Source organism: Oryzias latipes, chromosome 17 (genome assembly GCF_002234675.1).
Source record: "Oryzias latipes chromosome 17, ASM223467v1".
Taxonomy (NCBI): domain Eukaryota; kingdom Metazoa; phylum Chordata; class Actinopteri; order Beloniformes; family Adrianichthyidae; genus Oryzias; species Oryzias latipes.
In genome coordinates, this window is record NC_019875.2 from 12,068,700 (window position 1) to 12,090,842 (window position 22,143).

Sequence of the window (22,143 nt, forward strand, 5' to 3'; positions counted from 1 at the left end):
TTAAATGAATTGAGTTTTTTTTTTGTGAGCTAATTTTCGTAAGTGGAAGTAAGACACCTTGATCTCTCAGGCACTGTCTTTCGTTCCTTATTGGAAGATGTCATGTCATGACACCAAACTAAAGCTGATCTCGGTAGAGTGTCTGTGATTTGCCCACGAAAACAAACATCCAAATTTTTTTAAAGATTGATGTTAACTCTTGACCAGAGTCTGATCTGGAATTTGTAGTGCAGGAGGTACCACAGTGACCCCGAACACCTCCCTAAGATGTTCTTTGTATGTAATGTATAATTACAACAAGAAAATGCACAGAAGTTTATTTATACCAGACCACACATAGAGTAGTTGTCGCTTTTGTGTTGACACACAGAAAAAAAATTTCCCTTTGAAGTGGCATCCCTGTCTTGATTAGCTGGCTTAGCAGACCCAAGTGCTGGAACCCAGAAGGAGACTCGATAGGCACTGAGGTAAGTAGAAATAGGTTTAATTTGACAGCAGGAATAGTATTGATTCCCAGGTTCTTCTGTGAAGGCCGGAGGTGGTGGTTGGAGGGTCTTGGCGGCGACAACCGTGTGATCCGTGATGGAAGCCAGAGGGGCGATGGCGCGAGACGAGCGAGAAGTGGACAGCAACCAGAGGAGTACCTCGTGAGGGCGAGATCCTGGAGTGGCACAAAGACAAGATAATTAGTCGAGGGCAAAAAGGCATGAACGAGAATCTAGGTGAGGCCAGGAGATGCACCGTAGGAGTACAACGAACTAGCTTCGATTACAGGTCCGTGGTCTCCTTAAGAGTCTGCAGGCTGACGAGGAGGCGCAGCTGGAGGTACCAGGTGTAGCTGATGAGGGGGAGGAGTCTGCCAGAGGCACCGTAACAGTACCCCCCCCCCACAACGACTGCCTCCAGGTGGTCCAGGGCGACGATCAGGATGGGCGAGAAAAAAGTCATCAATGAGAGAGCGGTCCAGTATCAGGGAGCGGGAGATCCACGACCGCTTCTCCGTGCCGGAACCCTCCCAATCGACCAGATACTGGCCCCTGCGCCGCACATTCAAAACCCGACTGACCGTAAAGGCCAGGGCCCCATCAATGAGCCGGGAGGGTGGTGGGGAAGCGGAAGGCGGGCAAAGGGAGCTTTGGCGGACAGGCTTGACTTGGGAAACATGAAAGGAAGGATGCACTTTGAGGGCGGCTGGCAACTTGAGGCGGACACAGGTGGGGTTAATAACTTGCTGAATGATATAGGGTCCAATGTAGCGAGGAACCAACTTACGGGAAGTGGCCTGGAGGGGAATGTTCTTTGAGGAAAGCCACACCTGTTGACCAGGTTGATAGGAGGGACTCACCATCCTGTGACGGTTGGCGATCTGACAGTTGCTCTCCTTGGTGCGGAGGAGAGCCGCCCTAGCCTGCCGCCAAACACCCTGGCACCACTGAAGATGGAGTTGGACAGAGGGCACTGCCAGATCGAGCTCCTGAGAAGGAAACAAGGGTGGTGAGTATCCTAAAGAGGCTTCAAAAGGTGACATACCCGTAGCAGCAGATGGGTGATTGTTATGGGCGTATTCAATCCAGATGAGATAGTCCGACAAGTCACCCTGGTTTTGGGCCACCAAACAGCGCAGAGCGGCCTCCAGCTCCTGATTGGCCCTTTTGGCCTGGCCGTTGGATTGGGGGTGATAACCCGGCGTGAGGCTGATGGAGGCTCCGAGGGCGGAGCAGAAGGCCTTCCAGACCTGCAATATAAATTGTGGCCCACGGTCAGACATGATGTCGGTAGGTATTCCATGATGCCAGAAAAAATGATTAACCAGTATGTTGGCTCTTTTGGTGGCTGTGGGCAGTTGAGCGAGGGGGATGAAGTGAGCTGCTTTAGAAAAGTGGTCAACGACTGTGAAGATGACAGTGAAACCCTGAGAAGGAGGCAGTCCAGTGACAAAATCAACAGCTATGTGGGACCAGGGTCGACCGGGAGTGGAAAGCGGATGCAGATGACCAGCAGGCGGTGAGTTGGAGGACTTAGCTCTAGCACAGATGGTACAGGCTGCGACTTAAGCATGTATGTCGTCCTCCATGGAGGGCCAATAGAAGCGTCGTTTGAGAAGCATGAGTGTAAGGTGAACCCCACCATGGCAGGCGATTTTTGATGAATGAACCCAGGTGATGACGTCAGACCTGAGATTATCGGGAACGAACAAAGTTCTTGGTGGACAATTAATGGTGGCTGGTTTCTCACCTTGGGCCTGTTGCACCCTCGTCTCGATATCCCACGTGAGGTTGCCCACAAAAAAAGAAGTCGGTGGAAGGCGTTGAGGTTCCCTCCGTGGTGTTATATTTTCGTGACAGGGCGTCCTCCAAAGCCAGCTTTATGGCCAATAATTATCTGTTGCCGACGTCATAGTTCCGTTCCGCGGGACTGAGTTTCCTGGAGAAATAAGCACAGGGTTTGAGATTGCTGGATGGAGATTCACGCTGGGAGAGCACGGCTCCCACCCATGAATCAGAGGCATGAACCTCAACAATGAACTGCTTGTGAGCATCCGGTTGTATGAGGATGGGGGGAGATGTGAACAGTTCTTTGAGTTTCTGGAAGGCAGAGTCTGCTGCGGGGTTCCAAACGTAAGGCATTTTAACGGAGGTGAGCTGAGTGAGGGGAGCAGCGATGCTGCTGTAGTTCCTTATGAACCTTCTATAAAAGTTTGCGAAACCCAAAAACTGATGAAGCTTTTTACGTGACACGGGAATCTCCCATTCAGAAACGGCCTGGAGTTTAGAGGGGTCGGGTCTGATTTTGCCAGCCTCTAGGATGTAGCCCAAAAAGAGACAGAATCTACATGAAACTCGCATTTTTCGGCCTTAACGAAAAGTTTGTTTTCCAACAAACGTTCGAGGACTAAACAAACATGGTGGCGATGTTCGGCGGGGTTGCTGGTGTAAACGAGAATATCATCCAAGTAGATGAAAACAAAGCGATTGAGGAAATGGCGCAGGACGTCATTGACTAGACGCTGAAACGCGGCAGGGGCGTTGGTGAGGCCGAAGGGCATGACAAGATACTCACAATGTCCGAGGGGGGTATTAAAGGCGGTTTTCCATTCGTCACCCTCTCGGACACTAACGAGATGGTAAGCATTGCGAAGGTCCAACTTGGAGAAAATGTTGGCACCCTGGACAGAGTCAAAGACAGAATGAATAAGAGGAAGGGAATGTTTATCTTTAACCGTTATTTGGTTGAGCTCGCGGTAGTCGATGCAAGGCCTGAGGGTCTTATCTTTTTTCTCAACGAAAAAGAACCCTGCACCGACTGGAGAGGATGAGGGTCGGATGTGACCGAGTGAGAGCGCCTTCTGTATGTAACTCTCCATGGAGAGTTTTTCAGGTCCCGAAAGATTGAATAATTTCCCTTTGGGGAGGGAGGCTCCAATGAGAGAGCGGTCCAGTATCAGGGGGAGGAGAAGGATGAGCTTCACAGCAGAACATGAAGCTTCATGTTGGAGCTGAAGAGCTGCTGTGTTCTCTCTGTTCTTCATTCAGTACCAGTGAAAAGAATGTTGCTGCTTCTTGTCTGGATGATGATGGTCTCCTTTCAAACTGGTAAGTCATCAAAAGATGCAGATGGAAAAGGAGATGATGGACAGGAGAAACATCTGGAGATGTTTGAACTGATTTACTTTGAGATGATAAAAGTCAGATTAAAGATTAGAATCCAAATGTCATGATGAAATCTATCTTTGTTGTTTCCAGGATACTCTGAGGATTTACTGAAACCATTGAAAGATGAACTGATGGCTTTGGAAGGAGACACTGTCACTCTCTCCTGCAAATATTCTGGTTCTATCCAGTATTTCTACTGGTATCAACAGAAGTCCAGTTCATCTCCACAGTTTCTGATTAGAGAATATTCAGATGAAACTGAGAAGTTCTCAGTGAAACACAACAAAGAGCAAAAGGAGTTTCATGTAAAGATCTCCTCTGCTGCAGTGACAGACTCTGCTGTGTACTACTGTGCTGTGGAGCCCACAGTGACAGGAAACAACAAAACTCTGTACAAAATCCTGCAACAACACAATGCTACACATTGTCCACTAGAGGGCGACAAACACTATGAAGCGAATGTATGACAGATGAAAAAATTAAACACAGAAATGAAGCAGTAAAGATCAGAGACAGAGCTGCTGTGGAAGAACTAAACATTTTGACTGGTTGAGCTGAACTGAAAAAGAGCTCATTTGCCCCGCCCAATGAACTTCACATCATCCAGTCACATTTTTTCTCCCTCATTGTGCTGCAGTGGAAGAACACAGTTCATCTGCTGTCTGTGTGGCTTCAAGAACTCCAAAGACATGTTGCTTTACCTCTTTTTGTTTCTATCTCACATTCTAGGTGAGTTTAAGAACAAAGATTCAAGTTTGTTTGAAGCTGCTGCATCAACTCATCATCTCATTCATCTACTGGCTTCATTTTCTCCACTTTTTCCAGGACTCACAGATGGAGACTCAATCTCTCCTGATCAGGATCAACTTACAGGAACTGAAGGAAAATCGGTTATAATGAAATGTAACTACCAAACAAGTAGCAGCTATCCTTATCTTTACTGGTACAAACATGATTCTGACCTTCAGGCTCCTCAGTTTATTCTCTGGAAAGGAGCAAAAAGTTCCACAAGAGAACATATTCCAAATAAAAGATATGAATCCAGAACAACAGACACATCAACTGAACTGATCATCAGAGAGTTAACCCTGGCAGACACAGCTCTCTACTACTGTGCTATAGACACACAGTGATCCAAAGTATAGTAACTGTAGAACTGTAGAAAACTGTAGAAAAACCTGAAGACAGATATGGGACTACTCTTCAAAGAGGAGGGAAGTGGTTTTCAAAAGCACAGCTTCATATCAGATGGATTCTGTTCATTCCTGTTTGATCAGAGTCTCTGTGGTTACAGCTGCTAATGAAACACTGTGGGAGGATTCACATGAGCAGATGATCCACATGAACGGCTAAACAGCTACATGAAGGTTCTTTTATGAAATGGGATTTATTTTTGTGAGTTCATTTGCCTATCCAGAAGTAAGACCACCTTTCGCTCTTTGTGGGTGCCGCCCATGTCATGACATCATCCAAGAGCCGACTTCAGCAGCCTGTCTGCGGTCTGCCCATGAAAATAAACATATGAACTTTTGCAAATCTGGATGTGCATATTGTGGAACCTTACACTCTTTTCTGATCTGGAATTTGAAGAGGACGAGGTACCACAGTGACCCTGAAGACGTCTGCAGGAAGTTTGTAATGTATGATTATAACAAGAAAATGCAAATAAGTTTCTTTATACCAGACAACACATGGGGAAGTTGTCCATATTGTGTTGACAAACAGCAAAAAAGCCCCTTCAAGTGGCATCCTTCATAAACATTTATGTTGTAGTTATGCAGCCACACAGTTTAACAGTTAACAAAATAATACAAAAGCATTCATACGCAAGGCGTAATGTGTGAAAATAAAGCGTTAGCTAGTGCAATATGTGTTTATACTGCATAATTTCAGATAGCTGTACGATTTATTTACAGGTCTGGCCTCTTTATCATTTTTGATTGTAGAAATTGGGCCAGTTCTGAGGTTTAGTTGCCCAGATTTCCCATTTTGACATAGCCCAAGATCAACCAAAGCTACTGTCACATATCCTGAAATGCCACCATGCAGCAACCTAATTGCTATTCTTGTAGCAATTTCTTGAAACCTCAGCCGTCGACGTTTTAAGGAAAAGTTCATATTCAGCAGCGACTGATCGATTTTTGGACAATTTTGTTTTGATATAATTAGTATAATTGTGTATGTAAGCAGTATGTAATTGTTGTTTGTGCACTGCACATATTGACACCGTTTGTTTTTTTGTTTCTGCCTCTGACTGCCTCTGTGTTTTGCAGGTCAGCTGTCACTCCCCCTGGATGGTTCCTCCTCCCCTACCTGGTGCTCTGTGGAGGAGTGCACAGCTCCCAGCACTTTGTTATCAAGCTTATTTAAGTTGAAGTCACTCAGAATTAAAGACAAATCCATTCACAGTTTTATATAGTTCAGCCAGCTATTGTTTTTCCACATCAAAAAGATACAAAAAGAACATTATTAGAACATTCTACCACATAGTTTATTTAACTTTATATTCCTGGTATCTTTTAGCTTTTAACAGCACATTAATATTAGCCAATTTCAGGATGTGATTCAAGTATTTGTGTGTCAACTTTGAGCAAAGCTGTTTTATTCATGCTCATGCTTTGCTTCACAAAGAAGATGAAGAAGGTGAAAGAAGGTGACTCACAAAGATATGTGAATCCAAACAAACACAACCATTTTGCTGCAAGGGCTTTCAGGTAGGGCAGTGGTCCCCAACATTTTTAACGCCATGGACCGGTATGACATCACACAAAGTTTTCACTGACCGGTCTTTCAAATGTAGGCTGATGAGTAATATAGCAACATTACGACGAAGGGGGAACAGAGATGTGACAAGACAAACCCTGAGCTTTTATTTTGACACGCATGACATTGTACACCGCACAGGTCTCATCATCCTCTCCCCTTCCCACACCTATGGTGCCAAAAAGACGTGCTGTCTATTAAACGTAGCTTTCTTTTTTTCCCCGGAAGTCAAAGGCTCCTCTTATGTCTCCTGGCATGGCCTTTTCCCCTTGGCAAAGAAAGATGTTTGTTTTTTACTCATTCTGCTAGCTCCTTGTTTTTATTTAAGCGGTAACCTGTCACGTGACCGAGAAGAGCGCCTTGGCCTGCCTCTAGAGCAGGGGTGGCAAACAAGATTGACACCAAGAGCCCAGTTTTTTCACTGTGAGAGTCAAAGAGCCACACCACACACTGACCTGCCAAGATGTACACACACAAACATGCAATTAAAGCCGTATTATTTTCCATAACACACTCCTCTCCCTACAACACAACAGCAAGTATTGTACTTGTGCTTATTAAAAGTTTCATTTCAGTTGAGTGTAGCATAAATTCATTTTAACTTTTAGTAAAAAAAATAAGAATTCTTAAATATTTTTATTTATATATAGTTTTATGATGGATCTTTGTCATGAAAAACATTTAAATAATGACATGTTTATGAAAATTGAAACGACTCAGCTTGCTCGCCACTATAGCAAGGAAAAAAGAACAGTGATCACTCGCTATATCGCGTTTCATCTATCACGGCTTCGCTGCTTCACTGATTTTTTTTACAGTGCGGATATTTTTACAGTGCATTGTGTGCTGAACAACCATGGTGAGAATGGGCACTGAACTTCAGCGCACGGCACAAGAATGGAACCCTTTGATGAGTCGTTCATTGCAGTTCTCAAAAATAAATCGAAGGTGGCATATCCGTTTATAAAAATCTTTTTGCTCAGAAAAAGAAAGAGTGCCAACAAATACCCATAACAATGTTCTTCTCTCGGAGAAAGACTCCTGCGCCTTCAGTAAAAACAGACGCTACAGCAGAGCAGAGTCAGGACGAAGAAGCACAGCTGGGACTGTGAAATACGCGAGCGACAATGTTTCCAACCTTGTATTACTATATTAAAATGAATGTTTTAAACAAATTTTGGGCTTTAAAACAGGTTTTGATTTTTGGTTTCATTCTATAGTTCGGGATTGCATTGTAAAATGATAAAAAAAAAAAAAATAAAGCTGACTACTTCACGGATTTCACTTATCGCGGGTTAATTTTGGAACGTAACTCCCCCGATAAACGAGGGATCACTGTAATAATTTACCTCTTACCACCTTAACAGTGCATTTATTTGAACTCTACTGTCAGTACCCAAATATCATGAACCTCATTTCTGCTCATAGCCATCTCACTAATGATGTTACCCCCAAGATTCCCCACTTCCCATGAGTCCTAGGGGCTGAAGGCGGGGCTAACCCTCGGGTCGCCACAATACGATGAGACGCAAAAAGGCTGCATGCGGCTTGAGAGCCGCGTGTTCGCCACCCCTGATCTAGAGTGACATAGACGGATGTAGCAGAGAAACGGGCAATTTTTCAAAATAAAACATCTTTCAGATTCCGAAATAAATAAGACGGGAGTATTATAAGTTATTTATTCTTTCTCTGCGGCCCGGTACCAAATGACCCGGGGGTTGGGGATCGCTAAGGTAGGGTATCCTGGTAAGATAACAAAAATAAAACAATGTCTAAAGCAGTTGTAGCATTTGTTCCCTATATATCCTTTGGTTTGCTCTTCAGTTTGCAAAAAGACAATGAAAGACTTTTTCCAACTCGTGTACACTTGGAATTTCACTAAAGTTGATTTTTGGATCATCTGTCATCTGTTAGTTGCTTCTCTGAAAACTGAAGAACAAACCACAGCAGGAGGAGGAGGAGGAGCTTCACAGCAGAACATGAAGCTTCATGTTGGAGCTGAAGAGCTGCTGTGTTCTCTCTGTTCTTCATTCAGTACCAGTGAAAAGAATGTTGCTGCTTCTCATCTGGATGATGATGGTCTCCTTTCAAACTGGTAAGTCATTAAAAGATGCAGATGGAAAAAGAGATGATGGACAGGAGAAACATCTGGAGATGTTTGAACTGATTTACTTTGAGATGATCTCTCCTGCAAATATTCTGGTTCTATTCAGTATTTCTACTGGTACCAACAGAACTCCAGTTCATCTACACAGTTTCTGATTAACCCTTGTGCTATCCTAGGCACTTTAACATTGGGAGTTGGGTCATCTAGACCCACTAGACAGTGCACTGAACCTTTTTTCTTGAATTATTTGTGATCTTCACTGGTGTCCATGGATTACATGAAATCTTTCCACCTTTAACCACGTTTGTCATGGTAGGGAGAACATGACAATGTAAGGGTGGGGTCATCTAAGATAGCACAAGGGTCAAATAAAATTCAAATGAAACTGAGGTTTTCAGAGAAACACGACAAACAGGAATTTTATGTGAAGATCGCCTCAGCTGCAGAAAAAGACTGCTGTGTACTACTGTGCTGTGAACCAAACTATGTACAAAAACCTGCAACAACAATAAAAGACTCCTTAGTATTCACCAGAGGGCGTCACACATGAAGAAACCAGCACAGTTTTCACATTACACCACTTCCATATCTGGAGGAAGTCTAAGCTCCATTTTTTTGGTTTTAAAATATTTTCACTGTTTAGCACCTGTCTGAGCTGCAGCTTTATGTTCCTTCATGTTCTCTTAGGTGGACTGATCAACTGCTTCCAAAAGAACACAGATGAAGCATAAGCTCAGAGAGAACCAGCTCCAATATTGTGTAACCACCGAGGTTATAACTAATATAACTTGTAAATGTCACGGTGCCTCTGTCAGCCCCGCCCCGCCCCGCTCTGCTCCTGACTCCACCAGCTGTGGCCACTTCACCCTCATCAACCAGCCTGCTCTTAAGGAGATCCAGCTCAATCATTCGACGCCAGTTCGTCACCCCTTATGGTGACTATGCCTGGTCTAGTTCTGCCCATGCCTTGCTTTTCCTTGCTTTGCCTCAAACTAACGTTATATCTCCTTGTCACAGGATTCATCAACACAAAGGTCACCTGTGTGGAAGTCACCTGTTACTCACCTGCTGCCTCTGAGGATGTCAGGAATTATCAGCCGCAATATTACCTCCAGCCACGTCACGAGCCTCGTTCCAGTCTGGATTGCCATCCTGTCAAAATAATCAAGTTATCTCCATTGAGATTAAAATCTTCTTACCACGCCACTCATCTGTGTTATCATTCTGGGTTTCAGCGTTTGGGTCTGTCCTGCCTGAGAATTATGACAGTATATTTGATTTTAATATTATCTCTTCAGTGGATGTTTTCTAGACTTTTTACCAGTCAGTGTCTACATTTAATTTTATGAAATTTGATAAATAAATAAATACTTACTCATACTGGACTTCCATTCAAAGATTTTTTTTCCGTCTTCCATCACTTCTTGTTTAATAATAATTGACACTTTATCTATCCCACAACGGGGTAATTCTTCTATGCATCTTGGCCCATCCCCTGGAGGGGCGGTGGGCTGCAGGCTGGCCGTGCACTGGGGGCGACAGCTGGCTGAGGAGAGCGGGGCTCAACCGCCAATTCTTCGGATGCTGGACGACCAGCTCTACCGCCTGAGCTAAACTTGTTTGTTCAAAATTACACCCGAAACCCTTCATGTAGCCTGTTTATCATTTCAAAGGCATTCATAAAATACATTTAAAGACAATGTTCTTTTATAGAATATCCTGGATGAACTGGATCACAGAAACCATCAAATATAGTTTGTTTTGGGATTTTTCCACTTTATTTGAAACTTCAGTTATGAAATTATTTAGAAATGTACTTAATAAAGAGAATTGAAACAAAACTCTAACTTTATAGTGGCAACTGTTTATGAAATAACTTTCACTTTATTACAAGTAGTTAAGTTTATCGTTCACTTAATTAATGAAAAAAGTCTCTGCTAATTGTAAATTTATTTATTTCTTGGTTCACGAAGAACAGATTCTAACGTAAGTTTGATTTGCAGAATTTATTCTATTTTGTTTTACAGGACATCTAAAGTATTTGAGTTAAGCAGACTTTTAACCTAGAGGAAGAGGAGCTAAGAAAAGAGGAATAACAAATGAAAAAGCAGATGGAGAGACTGAGGGAGGAGCTGAGCTGTTAGTGAACTATAGAAGAGACACAAACTTCCCCTTTCAACACAGTTCAACACAAAAAAAACAAACATCAGCTTCATCCAACATGCTGTCTGTGCAGACATCTGTGTTCACTCTGCTGCTTCTAGTCATTGGAACAGGTTGATGGGATTCTTTCAAAGATCCATTTCAGCATTTGATGTTTGTCCATCACTGATCTGACTTCTCTCTTCCTTTAGATGTCAGCTGTGAAGAACTCACTGCGGTCAAGAAGGAAGAGTCTACTTTGGAAGGAACTTCTGTCACTCTGTCCTACAAATATCCCAAATTGTCTACTAGTAATTATTTCTTCTGGTATCGACAATCTCCAGGAAAACCTCCAGAGTTTCTGGTCTCTCATTCTTCTTCAGGACAGATAGGAATTACAAAAATTGAAGGACTGAAGATTCAAGTTGAAAACAAACAGATAGATCTGCAGATCTCTTCTGCTGCAGTGACAGACTCTGCTGTGTACTACTGTGCTCTGCAGCCCACAGTGACAGGAAACAACAAAACTCTGTACAAAAACGTGCAACAGGGAAACACAACAACATCCACTAGAGGGCGCTCTAACATTAAAAAGGTTCATGTGTTGAGAAAACAAAACTGGTCAAAGTATAAAAAGTTCTAGTGAGAACATAATTATCCCTTGTGCTATCTTAGATGACCCCACCCTTACTCTGGATGACAGAGTCCAACAAAAAAAAAAAAGCTAATTAGTCCCATTTCTGCATTAGAAAAAAAACAAACATAAGAGAATAACATTTAAAAGCTTTTTCTAAGCAGGAATACCTACAGAATGACGACAACTATGTACAAAAACATCATGTTTGCATCATATATATATTTATCTTTTTATATCTCTTTTTATCCTGTTATTCTTTTTTCTTTTTTTTTTTTTCTTTTTTTTGCAGAAACAACTTTTAAAAAAAATGTTAAAGGAAGAATTACCAACATGCCACCCAGGAGGACCAGCAAAAAGAACACTAAAAAGAGGATCCAGGACTGTGGAACTAATAAATGGTTCTCTATTTCCTTTTCTGTGAAGTATTGACCCAATGTGACAGAACCATCAACAATGCACATCAAAAGATATTTAAAGTTTAATACACAACTATTGTTTTTTTTTCACCTACTTTTAAAATTAAATTTGATTTTCAGGTGACAAGTTTAAAGGGTTTACAGTCTATTTTAGGCACAAGCTGGACTCTAGAAATGATTCCCAATCGGTGGTTGTCCTGTGGTGACTGACTCTGTTTCCTGTGTGTGTGAGGAACCATTGAAGATCTCTGCACTGCTTTACTGCTGCCATGCTGAAGAAAGTGACATGTTAACTAAACACATCCACCTGTTCTCTTCACCTCATCCCAACCTGTCTTCAAAGAAACTATGATTTCTGGAAGGAGATCCTGAAAAGAAACCTTCACACACGAAAAGCATGTTTACATGAAAAGTTCTGTGTAAAGGATGTTTGCTGACTGACCCTGATGTGACTGTGACTTTAGTAAAATATGTAACCCTTGTGCTATCCTAGGCACTTTAACATTGGGAGTTGGGTCATCTAGACCCACAAGACAGTGTTCTGAACCTTTTTTCTTCAATGATTTGTGATCTTCACTGGTGTCCATGGATTGCATGAAATCTTTCCACCTTTCCACATTTGTCATGGTAGGGAGAACACGACAAAGTAGGGGTGGGGTCATCTAAGATAGCACAAGGGTTAAAGAGCCTTTATTATGTAAAATAACATTTTTCAGCTTTTAAGTGTATGTCCTAAACAGCACAATTACTGGAGGAGGGTCAGAGGAAACCACAAAACAAAAAAAGAATACATGCAGGAAACTGCAGCGAGAGTCCAAGAAGATGAGTCAAGCAGGCAAATAAGTTTAAGATTTTCATCTGAAGCAGCAAATCCCAACCTTTTTATTTAACGAACTGGTTTGATGTCAGATGATGTTTTCAACAACTGGTCTTTAAGGTGTGATTGATAAATAAAACAAAAAACAAACAATATAACTGGTACCAAAAATGATCAAGAGTGGTATAAGCTCACTTAGTCTAAAATATAATAACTACAAAAACTCATCACCAAATTTTGTCAAAATCTGCATCTTTAGTATAAATTTAAACTGTGCTTCAAGTTGGAACTTTGGTTCTCGTGATATTATGATCTTTGAAGCCTTTTCAATCACTGCTTTTGTATTTCTCTCAAATGAGCTTCAATCTGGAAGTCAAAAAGAGATCCGCTTCCTGTTTGTGAATTTCATTTTGGTATCACATCTTGTTATTTAATGCACATTTTGTTACGGTATTTCAGGATGACCCAAATGCAGGACCAGACTCCAAAGTTGAAAAAGATCGAGAGGTCTTTAATAACAAAAAACACCACACTAGGTGGGAAAAACCTCCACAACATAACAGGACTAGGAACCAACATGATACAGACCAAACAAGAAACACACTCCGACACAGAAGGCCGAAACAGACAGACTTAAATAGTGTTCCAACAAATTAGCCTAACTGTAGACAGCCTAACTGTAGACAGCTGAGTGCCACACATGGAGAGCACCAGGAGAAGGGGCGGGGCCTGAAGACTGTGACAGAACCCCCCTCCTTAGGTCCGGCTACCAGACGGACGACATGGCCGGTCCGGATGATCCCGATGGAACCGGGAGATCAGGTCCTTGTCTAGGATGTGTCGGCTAGGGACCCACTGACGATCAGCCGGACCATAACCCTCCCAATCCACCAGGTACTGGACACCCCGACCCACCCTCCGAGAATCAATAAGAGACTTGATCGTGTACACTGGACCGCCATCGACGAGACGGGGAGGAGGGGGTCCCTCTGATGCTGCATGGAGGGGACTTACACTCTCAGGCTTCAACTTGCTCACATGGAACACCGAGTGTACCCTCAGGGTGCGCGGGAGGTCCAGCTTCACGGCCACAGGGTTGATGATCCTGCTGATGGTGAAGGGGCCGATGAAGCGGGGGTGAAGCTTCTTGGAGCCATCCTTGAGGGGAATGTCCTTGGAGCTTAGCCAAACCCTGTCTCCCACCTTATACACTGGAAGAGCAGTCCGTCGACGGTTCGCCACAACCGTGAACCTCTCTTGGTTCCTCAATAGACGACTCCTGAAAGTCCTCCAGGTGCGCTGACAACCCCGTACTGAAGCAGCTGGACCAGATGTAGACGCCAACTGCTCCTGGTGGGGGAAGAGAGGTGGCTGGTATCCATAAGCTGCCTGGAAAGGTGAGAATCCAGTGGAGTTTACGAGAGTGTAAAGAGCATACTCCACCCAAGTTAATTGGGTGGACCATGTACTGGGGTTCCTGGAGCACATGGCGCGTAGTGTGGTCTCTAGGTCCTGGTTGCAGCGCTCTACCTGGCCGTTCGTCTGTGGATGGAAGCCTGAGCTCAGACTGACCCTGACCCCCAACAGCCTGCAGAACTCCCGCCAAAAGCCAGACACGAACTAAGGACCTCTGTCAGACACTACGTCCTTGGGTAGGCCGTGCAGGCGGAAGACGTGTCTAGCCACCACCATAGCTAGCTCTCTGGCTGAGGAGAGTCTCTGCAGTGGAATGGCATGGACCAACTTAGAGAAACGGTCTACAATGGTCAGGATGACCGTTTTACCTCTTGAGTTGGGGAGACCGGTGACAAAGTCCATAGCAATATGGGACCAAAGTCGAGAAGGCACAGGTAGAGACTGAAGGAGTCCAGCCGGGGGTCTTCGTGGCACCTTCACGCTGGCGCAGACGAAACACGAAGAGACGAAGGCCCTTATGTCCGAGGACATGGAAGGCCACCAAAAACGCTGTGCCACCAGAAAGGCAGTCCTCATAACACCAGGGTGGCATGCCAGACGAGACGAGTGTCCCCATCTCAGCACCTGGGGGTGGAGCCTTGAAGGGACATATAAACAACCAGCTGGGCAACCTGCAGGAACAGCAGACTCATCACGTACAGCAGCCTTAACCTTGCGTTCCAGGGCCAAGCGATTTGTCCCCAACACAATAGATTGGGGAATTATGGAGCCTCTAGCTCTGTCCTTCTCCTCCTTCTGGAATTGACAAGAAAGTGCATCTGGCTTAAGGTTCTTACTGCCAGGTCTACATGACAAGGTAAACCTGAACCTGTGCCGATCTATCAGTCTGGCTTAAGGTTTCAATCACGGCTTCACCGTCACTTTGTGTGCTTGGTGACATGAGTGCCATCGATGTAGAAAGAGGATTGGTATCTATCATTTTCATAACTCTTTGTATTGCTAAAAAAAACTATTTTTAAAATTAGAAAAACAAGAAAAATATAAATATAAGTAAACACAGAAATCTGCTGCTTGATCATATCAGCTTGGAAAAAATGTCAGCCCAAAGTTCAAGTAACTTTGAAAAAAATTCAGTCTCTCTGGTCTCCCATAGCTAACGCCATGACTTAGGGGGTGGGGGGGCCTGGTCGTCGCTGCTCCTGGCCCTTCTGCCGTGGTTCGGGGTGGGGGTCGGGGCCTCCGGTGCCTGGCGGGGGGTGGTGGGGGCTCCGTTGGTCAGGGGATCGGGTCCGGTGCCTGGGTGGGGCGGGCTGCGTGGTGGGGGGGGATGGGGGGGGTGGTCTGGCTTGGCTTGGGGGGGGGGGTCCCTTTGCCTATGCTGGGGGGGGGGGTTGGCGGGGGGCCCTGCAGTGCTGGATGGGCCCATCTACACCTGGGGCTGAGATCAGCCCTTCCCTGGCTCTGGGACGGGACGGGACAACCCTCTTGGGACCCCCGGTCGCTCTGGGTATCATCCGCTTCGGCCGCGGGGTCTGGGGTGGGGGGCTTGTCGGCCCTGTCCTGTGAGGGGGCGTTCTGGGGGGGAGGGGGAGCCCACTATTGGTACGGGACATGGGGGGGGGTTGACGGGTCGGGGTCTCCGCTGAGGCAGTCGGCGGTTGCCCCGGCCGGTTGGCTGCCTCGGTCCCGTCGAGGCTTGACCAGAGCTTTCTGGCTCCTCTCTCTCTGTGTGGGGTGGGTGGTGCTGGGCCTGGGGTGTCGGCGCCTCCGGGGATGGGGCCCCTGGGCTGGGTGGCCCTGGCCCCTATGCTGGGGGGGGGGGGGGGGGGGGCTGGGGGACAGCTGTTTGACCACCGGGGGACAGTCTACCAGCTGTCCCCAACTTACCCCCTTCCTCATATAACTTCATATTAGGGTGAGGGGTGGGGGGGTTTAGCGTGCGATGCGCCTTGTGGGGGGGGGGCTACTTGGCAGTGGCCCCCCCCCTATGGTTGCCGTATGGAGTGCCCCCCCCCCCCCCCCCCTTTCGGTTTTATTTGCACCTTTGACATGTAGGGCCCTTGGTAAGGGGGTGCTTGGACATCACTGCCAGCAAGCAGCAGATGTCCTCCTGGCACCCTACCCGCCAATTTTAACTGCACCCCCCTTAGTACACACACCCCTCCCCCCTCAATATATACATCCCAAAATAACACACACATGCACACACACATCCTCTCAAACATACGCACACACTTTTTGCAAGGAGAACCATCTGTCCCCTACCCCTTCCCTGGTGGGGGGTACGGGGCCCTTGGCAACGGCGGCCGTGTCCCTTGGGTGCCGGTCCCTTGGGTGCTCTCTCCATGCGGGGAGGGGGTTCACATTACACCTGAGCCGGGGGTGCTCGTGTCCCTGGGGGGGTGGGTTCGGGTCCTTGCCCCTGAGCACTGTGCCCCGCCAAATTTCCAACTGTGGCCGAGCCTGGTTGGGCCATGTTTACAACACCCCTTGTGGGCCGCCTTTTTCCCCGGGGTGCCCCCCCTCCTGGGCGGGGGCGGCGGGCCCCTGTCTTGCTCCTCCTTGGACCAACCGTGGGCCGGGTGGGTGGCTGCCTGGAGTGCGGAGCGGGTCTCCCTTGGGGGGGGGTCCTGGCTCGTACCTGGGGTTGGGGCGGGGGGGGTGCCCGGAACTCCTGGGTGGTGATGGGGTGCTCGTCTGGGGCTGTGGGCACCCCTCTCCGGTGGGGCCCTGCGTTGGGCTCTCCTGGCGCGGCGGGGGGGCTGCTCTCCTTGTTGGGCTGGGGCGGCGCTCCCTTTCCCTCTGTGCCTCCCTGCTCTCTGGCTCTGGGGGCCTCGCGGCGGTCCTGCTGGCCCTGGCCTGGGTGGCGGATTTTGTCGCCCGGGGGGCGGTTGTTCCCTGCCTGCTCCCGTGTGGCGTTGGTGGGTTTCCGGCTGCCGTCGCTCCTGCGGCAGGGGTCTTTGTGTGGGGATGGCTGGGCACTCTCCTTCCTTCTTTACACATTCCTCCATCCATTTTAGAAAGACGTAAACACTCACCTGAGCACAGGTGTTAGCTCACCTTTGCACTAATAGTTTGCGTGATAGAATGACTGAAATATTTCACACTAGTTGGTTTTAAGGCATGAGTATGCCTGTGTGAACACTATCTGTTTTCTGTACATGTTGACATGTGGACATTTTTGCAGCTAGCAGGTGTGTTGATAACATTTGAGTGTGTGTGTGGACAGGCCCCGCCCTTTTTGTACTAGATTTGAACCTTACCGTAAGGATAAACAACCAGTAAACTTGATGCTTATGCTGCTTCATTGTCTTATCCCCCCTCCCCTCCTATCATCACCCTCCTAACCCCCCCCCCCCTCTCTAACATCCCTCTCTCTTCTTCCCTTCTTTCCTTTTCCGTCCGGCCAAAAAAATAAATAAATGGGAGACCAGGAGTGACCCCACTCCTTGAGAGCCCTCTTTAATGCTAGCAGTTATGTTCCCTATATCGTAGTTTCTCTCTACAGGAGAGAGCTTGCGGGAGAAGTACGCACAGGGATGGACTCTATTATCGGATGCTCTATGTGATAACACGGCTCCCACCCCAGAGTCAGACGGATCCACCACCACAATGAATTGCTTGGAGATGTCAGGTTGAACCAGAATAGGAGCCTCAGAGAAGCATCTCTTAAGTTTGGTAAACGCTTTGTTGGCCCCCTCATCCCAGACAAAACGTACCTTCTCAGAAGACAGCCTACGGAGAGGTGCAGCAACGCCACTGAAGCCCCTAATAAAGCGCCTGTAGAAGTTGGCAAAACCCAGGAAGCATTGAAGTTGTTTTCTGCCAGTATGGATAGGCCACTCCAAAACAGCTTGAACCTTGGAAACATCCATACGAACAGCGCCTGGAGGGACCACATGCCCGAGAAACTTTGTTTCAGTGGTATGGAACTCGCACTTCTCAGCCTTGCAGAAGAGCTGGTTTTCCAACAGGCGCTGTAGGACGGCTCTGACGTGCTGCACATGGGTAACCGGGTCTGGAGGAAAAAATATAAAAAATCAAGATGTCGTCCAGATAAACATAAACAAACTTATTGATCATGTCCATAAGTACATCATTGATCAAACTTTGAAAAACTGCAGGAGCGTTAGTTAAACCAAAGGGCATGACAAGGTACTCAAAGTGTCCAGTGGGGGTATTGAAGGCTGTCTTCCACTCATCTCCATCTCTGATGCGTACCAAATGATATGCGCTACGGAGATCCAGCTTGGAGAAAATGTTAGCAACAAATAAGTCAAAAGCAGTGTTCATGAGTGGGAGGGGGTAAGTGTTGCGTACAGTGATACTGTTCAAACCACGGTAATCAATACAGGGACGGAATCCTCCGTCACGTTTTCCAACAAAGAAAAATCCTGCTCCAGCTGGAGAAGAGGAAGTTCGGATTAAGCCAGCCTGGAGACTTTCCTGTAGATACTGCTCCATAGCCTCCCGCTCAGGGGAGGACAGAGGATATACATGTCCTTTAGGTGGCTGTGTCCCAGGGAGAAGGTCAATGGAGCAGTCATACGTCCGATGTGGTGGAAGAGACTTTGCCCGAGTCTTACAAAACACTTCTCCGAGATCATGATATTCAGGAGGAACCCTGCTCAGGTCCGGAGGAGGTTGCAAAGAGAGAGAAACAGAAGAACGAACAGGAGCAGCATTCAAACAGTTCATTAACCCTCATATTATGTTAAGGGTCAATTTGACCCATTTCAGTTTTTGGTTTGACCAAAGAACTGGTTATCCTTTCTTTTTCTTCATGAAAGTTGGTGACTTTTCCTCATCTAGGGTCATGCACTTGTGTGTAAAATGTGGATACTGTGATGTGTCGTGGAATGTCTGTGCACAGTTTGTTTACAAAGATGATGTTGCGGGTCATTTTGACCCAGACACTTTGATGTGGGCAAGTAGCTGTCCAGATCCGTAATTAACATGTCTCTTTGATGTACTTTATTTTGATTGCTAAATTATTTATATTTTGACTGTTTCTGAATAGACGTTTAGACTCAGAGACCCAGGTGTGTGTAGGGGAGGAGCTTTCTCTCCCTTGTCCTTGTCACTGTTCTCGTGTCATCTCTTTGAGAAACAGCAAAAATGAGCTCCAGAAGATTTACAGCTGAAGAAGTTCTTCTCTTCACTCATTTCAGCGTGTGGTGCTTGAAATGAGTGAAGGGCTGCAAGGTCATAACATCACATGTGACAACTTCTTTACATCCTACCGCCTTGGGGAATAACTTCAGATGAGGAAGCTGACTATGTTGGGAACAGTCAGAAGAATAAGCCAGAACTTCCCAGTGAAATTCTCAAGATGCAGGGGAGACCTATGCATTCCTCAATATTTGCTTCCACTGAAAAAGCAACAGTTGTGTCATACTGTCCAAAGAGAAACAAGAATGTTCTTGTAATGAGTACAATGCACACAGATGCATCTCTAAGCACAAGAGATGACATGAAGCCACAAATCATCCTGGACTACAACTCCACCAAAGGAGGAGTTGACAATCTGGACAAAGTCACAGCAACATACAGCTGCCAGCGCAAGACTGCTCGTTGGCCCATGGCAATTTTCTTCAATATTGTGGACGTGTCTGCCTACAATGCCTATGTCCTGTGGTCTGAAATCAACCAGAAATGGAATGCCGGCAAATTGTACCGACGTCGGCTTTTCCTGGAGGAACTCGGCAAAGCACTCATCACTCCCAAGATCCAGAGGCGAGCCAGGCCAGCTCGATCACCAGCAGCTGCAGCTGTCATTGAAAAGATCAAGTTCAGGCCATCCAACCAGTATGCAATGGATCCAGTGGATACAGATGTAAAGAAACGAAAAAGATGCCAGGTCTGTCCCTCCCGAGATGACAGTAAAATGCAAGAATTACATCTGCAGAAAGCACACAGTTACGTTCTGTCCTTCATGTGGAGAACATTGAAGATACTGAATATTGAAAATTTCAGAAAATGTGAAAAGTTAAATTAAAGTAAAGTGTTTGTGAAGAAGGAAAAAAATATTCAATATAGTGTTGGGATGAAAAAAAGTATTGTTTGTCTCTTTCCTAAATGTTGAAATATTCTAAAATAAAGTTGATATCAGTTTAACCTGTTCTTTTTATTGTTTTGAGTGGATTTACACAGTATGGGTCAAAATGACCCGCAACATAATCAAGGTGATTTTTTTTCAACATAATACGAGGGTTAAACAAAAAGTACTCCAGGATAACACCCTTCCTGAGGACCAGTCAATGTAAGGAGAGTGCTTACAAAGCCATGGAAAACCTAAGATAATAGGAGGTCTCATTGCCTCTACCACAAAAAACGACATAAGTTCAGTATGATTACCAGATACAGTTACAGTAACTGGTACTGTCTTTGCCGAGACCTTGTGAATCAAGGAGCCATTTATAGCATTTATTTGTAACGCAGGAACTAGAGGCTCAACTGGAATCTTTAGTCTGTTCACAACCTCCTGAGAGATGAGGTCTCCATCAGATCCAGAATCTATAAGAGTCTCAAACTCACCCTTCTGCTGAGCATGAGTCACCAAGAGTTTGTTGGAAGGGCGAGTGGGCAACGAAAAAAGTGAAGTACGACTCACCAGCTGTCCCGCTGCTCGTGAGTGAGGTCTCTTTGGGCAAACTCTGATGTAGTGACCTGGCTGCCCACAATAAATACACAGGCCACCACTCATTTGTCTCCATCGCTCTGCAGTGGTTAGACGTCCTAATCCCTGCTGCCTGGGCTCTGGGGAAGGAGGGAAATCCTGACGTGGAGTACAGGTGCTGGAATGGAGTGTTGAAACACACACAGGAAGCGGCATCCTAAGGCTCCAGTTCCTCCTGAACCTCCCTCGCCACCAGCTCGTCCTCGTGTACGTTGGAGAGGCCTTGAAGAAAAACGTCAACCAGCGCGTCGTCCGACCAGCAGGTGCTGGCAGCCAGAGTCCGGAATTCCACTGTGTAATCAGAGACGCTGCGGGCTCCTTGTTGGAGACGGAGAAGCTCAGAAGCAGCAGCCCGGTGAGGTGTGGTTGGATCAAACACAGTCAAAAGTTGGTTGAGAATGTCCAAAAAGAGCGGCACAGTTCAGCTCTGGGGTCCCACTCTGCTAACCCCCATCGCTTGGCCCAACAGTCAAAAAACTCAAAGCGAAAGCCACTTTGCTCTGTTCAGAGGGGAACTCACTTGGATTGAAGTCAAAATGGAGCCGACAGGAGGTAAGGAACGCCCAGCAGTCCTCAGCAGTCCCATCAAATGGCTTAGGGTGGCCCAGTCGAATTTGTCTGAGTGGGAATGGGGGTGCGTCCTCCAGCATGGAGAGACGATCACGAAGCTGCTGCATTCCAGAAAAACAGCTGCACATGTCCTGGATAAAGGCAGTTCCTCTCCTCTGCTGGGGAAAAAAAAAAAAAAAAAAAAATCACGGGGGTTACTTTGTCCTGCTGGGTCAGACATGGTCGGAGTGAAATGTTACGGTATCTCAGGATGACCCAAATGCAGGACCAGACTCCAAAGTTGAGAAAAGATCGAGAGGTCTTTAATAACAAAAACCACCACACTAGGTGGGAAAAAAAACTCCACAACATAACAGGTCTAGGAACCAACATGATACAGACCAAAATGGAAACACGCTCCAACACTGAAGGCCGATACAGACAGACTTAAATAGTGTACAAACAAATTAGCCTAACTGTAGACAGCTGAGTGCCACACATGGAGAGCACCAGGAGAAGGGGCGGGGCCTGAAGACTGTGACATGTTTATAATCAGAGAGTTTAGGAAGATTCCTGATCAGATATCCTCTGACAGATGTTTCACATATCAGCTTTAGTGAACTTCTAAATGTGCAAGAGTTTGAAAAGTCTTTACTTGGTTCTCTGCAAACTGAAAATATTTGTTTCTGGCTTTGTTCCACAGAAACAAACCACAGCAGGAGGAGGAGGAGGAGCTTCACAGCAGAACATGAAGCTTCATGTTGGAGCTGAAGAGCTGCTGTGTTCTCTCTGTTCTTCATTCAGTACCAGTGAAAAGAATGTTGCTGCTTCTCATCTGGATGATGATGGTCTCCTTTTAAACCGGTAAGTCATCAAAAGATGCAGATGGAAAAGGAGATGATGGACAGGAGAAACATCTGGAGATGTTTGAACTGATTTACTTTGAGATGATAAAAGTTAGATT

The 22,143-nt window shown here is 46.0% G+C and overlaps 1 protein-coding gene across 1 annotated transcript; it reads right to left on the reverse strand.

Annotated features, from left to right (window-relative positions):
* Positions 1 to 468: 468 nt before the first annotated feature.
* Positions 469 to 1,731, reverse strand: LOC110016957. The gene is made up of 2 exons (XM_020711373.2): positions 742 to 1,731; positions 469 to 661 (listed from the first exon to the last, which is right to left on the reverse strand). Exon 1 carries the CDS (start codon positions 1,526 to 1,528, stop codon positions 788 to 790), a length of 741 nt encoding a protein of 246 aa, XP_020567032.1. The 5' UTR covers positions 1,529 to 1,731; the 3' UTR covers positions 469 to 661; positions 742 to 787.
* Between the last annotated feature and the right edge of the window lie 20,412 nt (positions 1,732 to 22,143).

What these genes read in the sequence shown, in the direction of transcription:
- LOC110016957 (XM_020711373.2), bottom strand. Translation starts at nt 1,528, where the DNA reads ATGTCACCTTTTGAAGCCTCTTTAGGATACTCACCACCCTTGTTTCCT.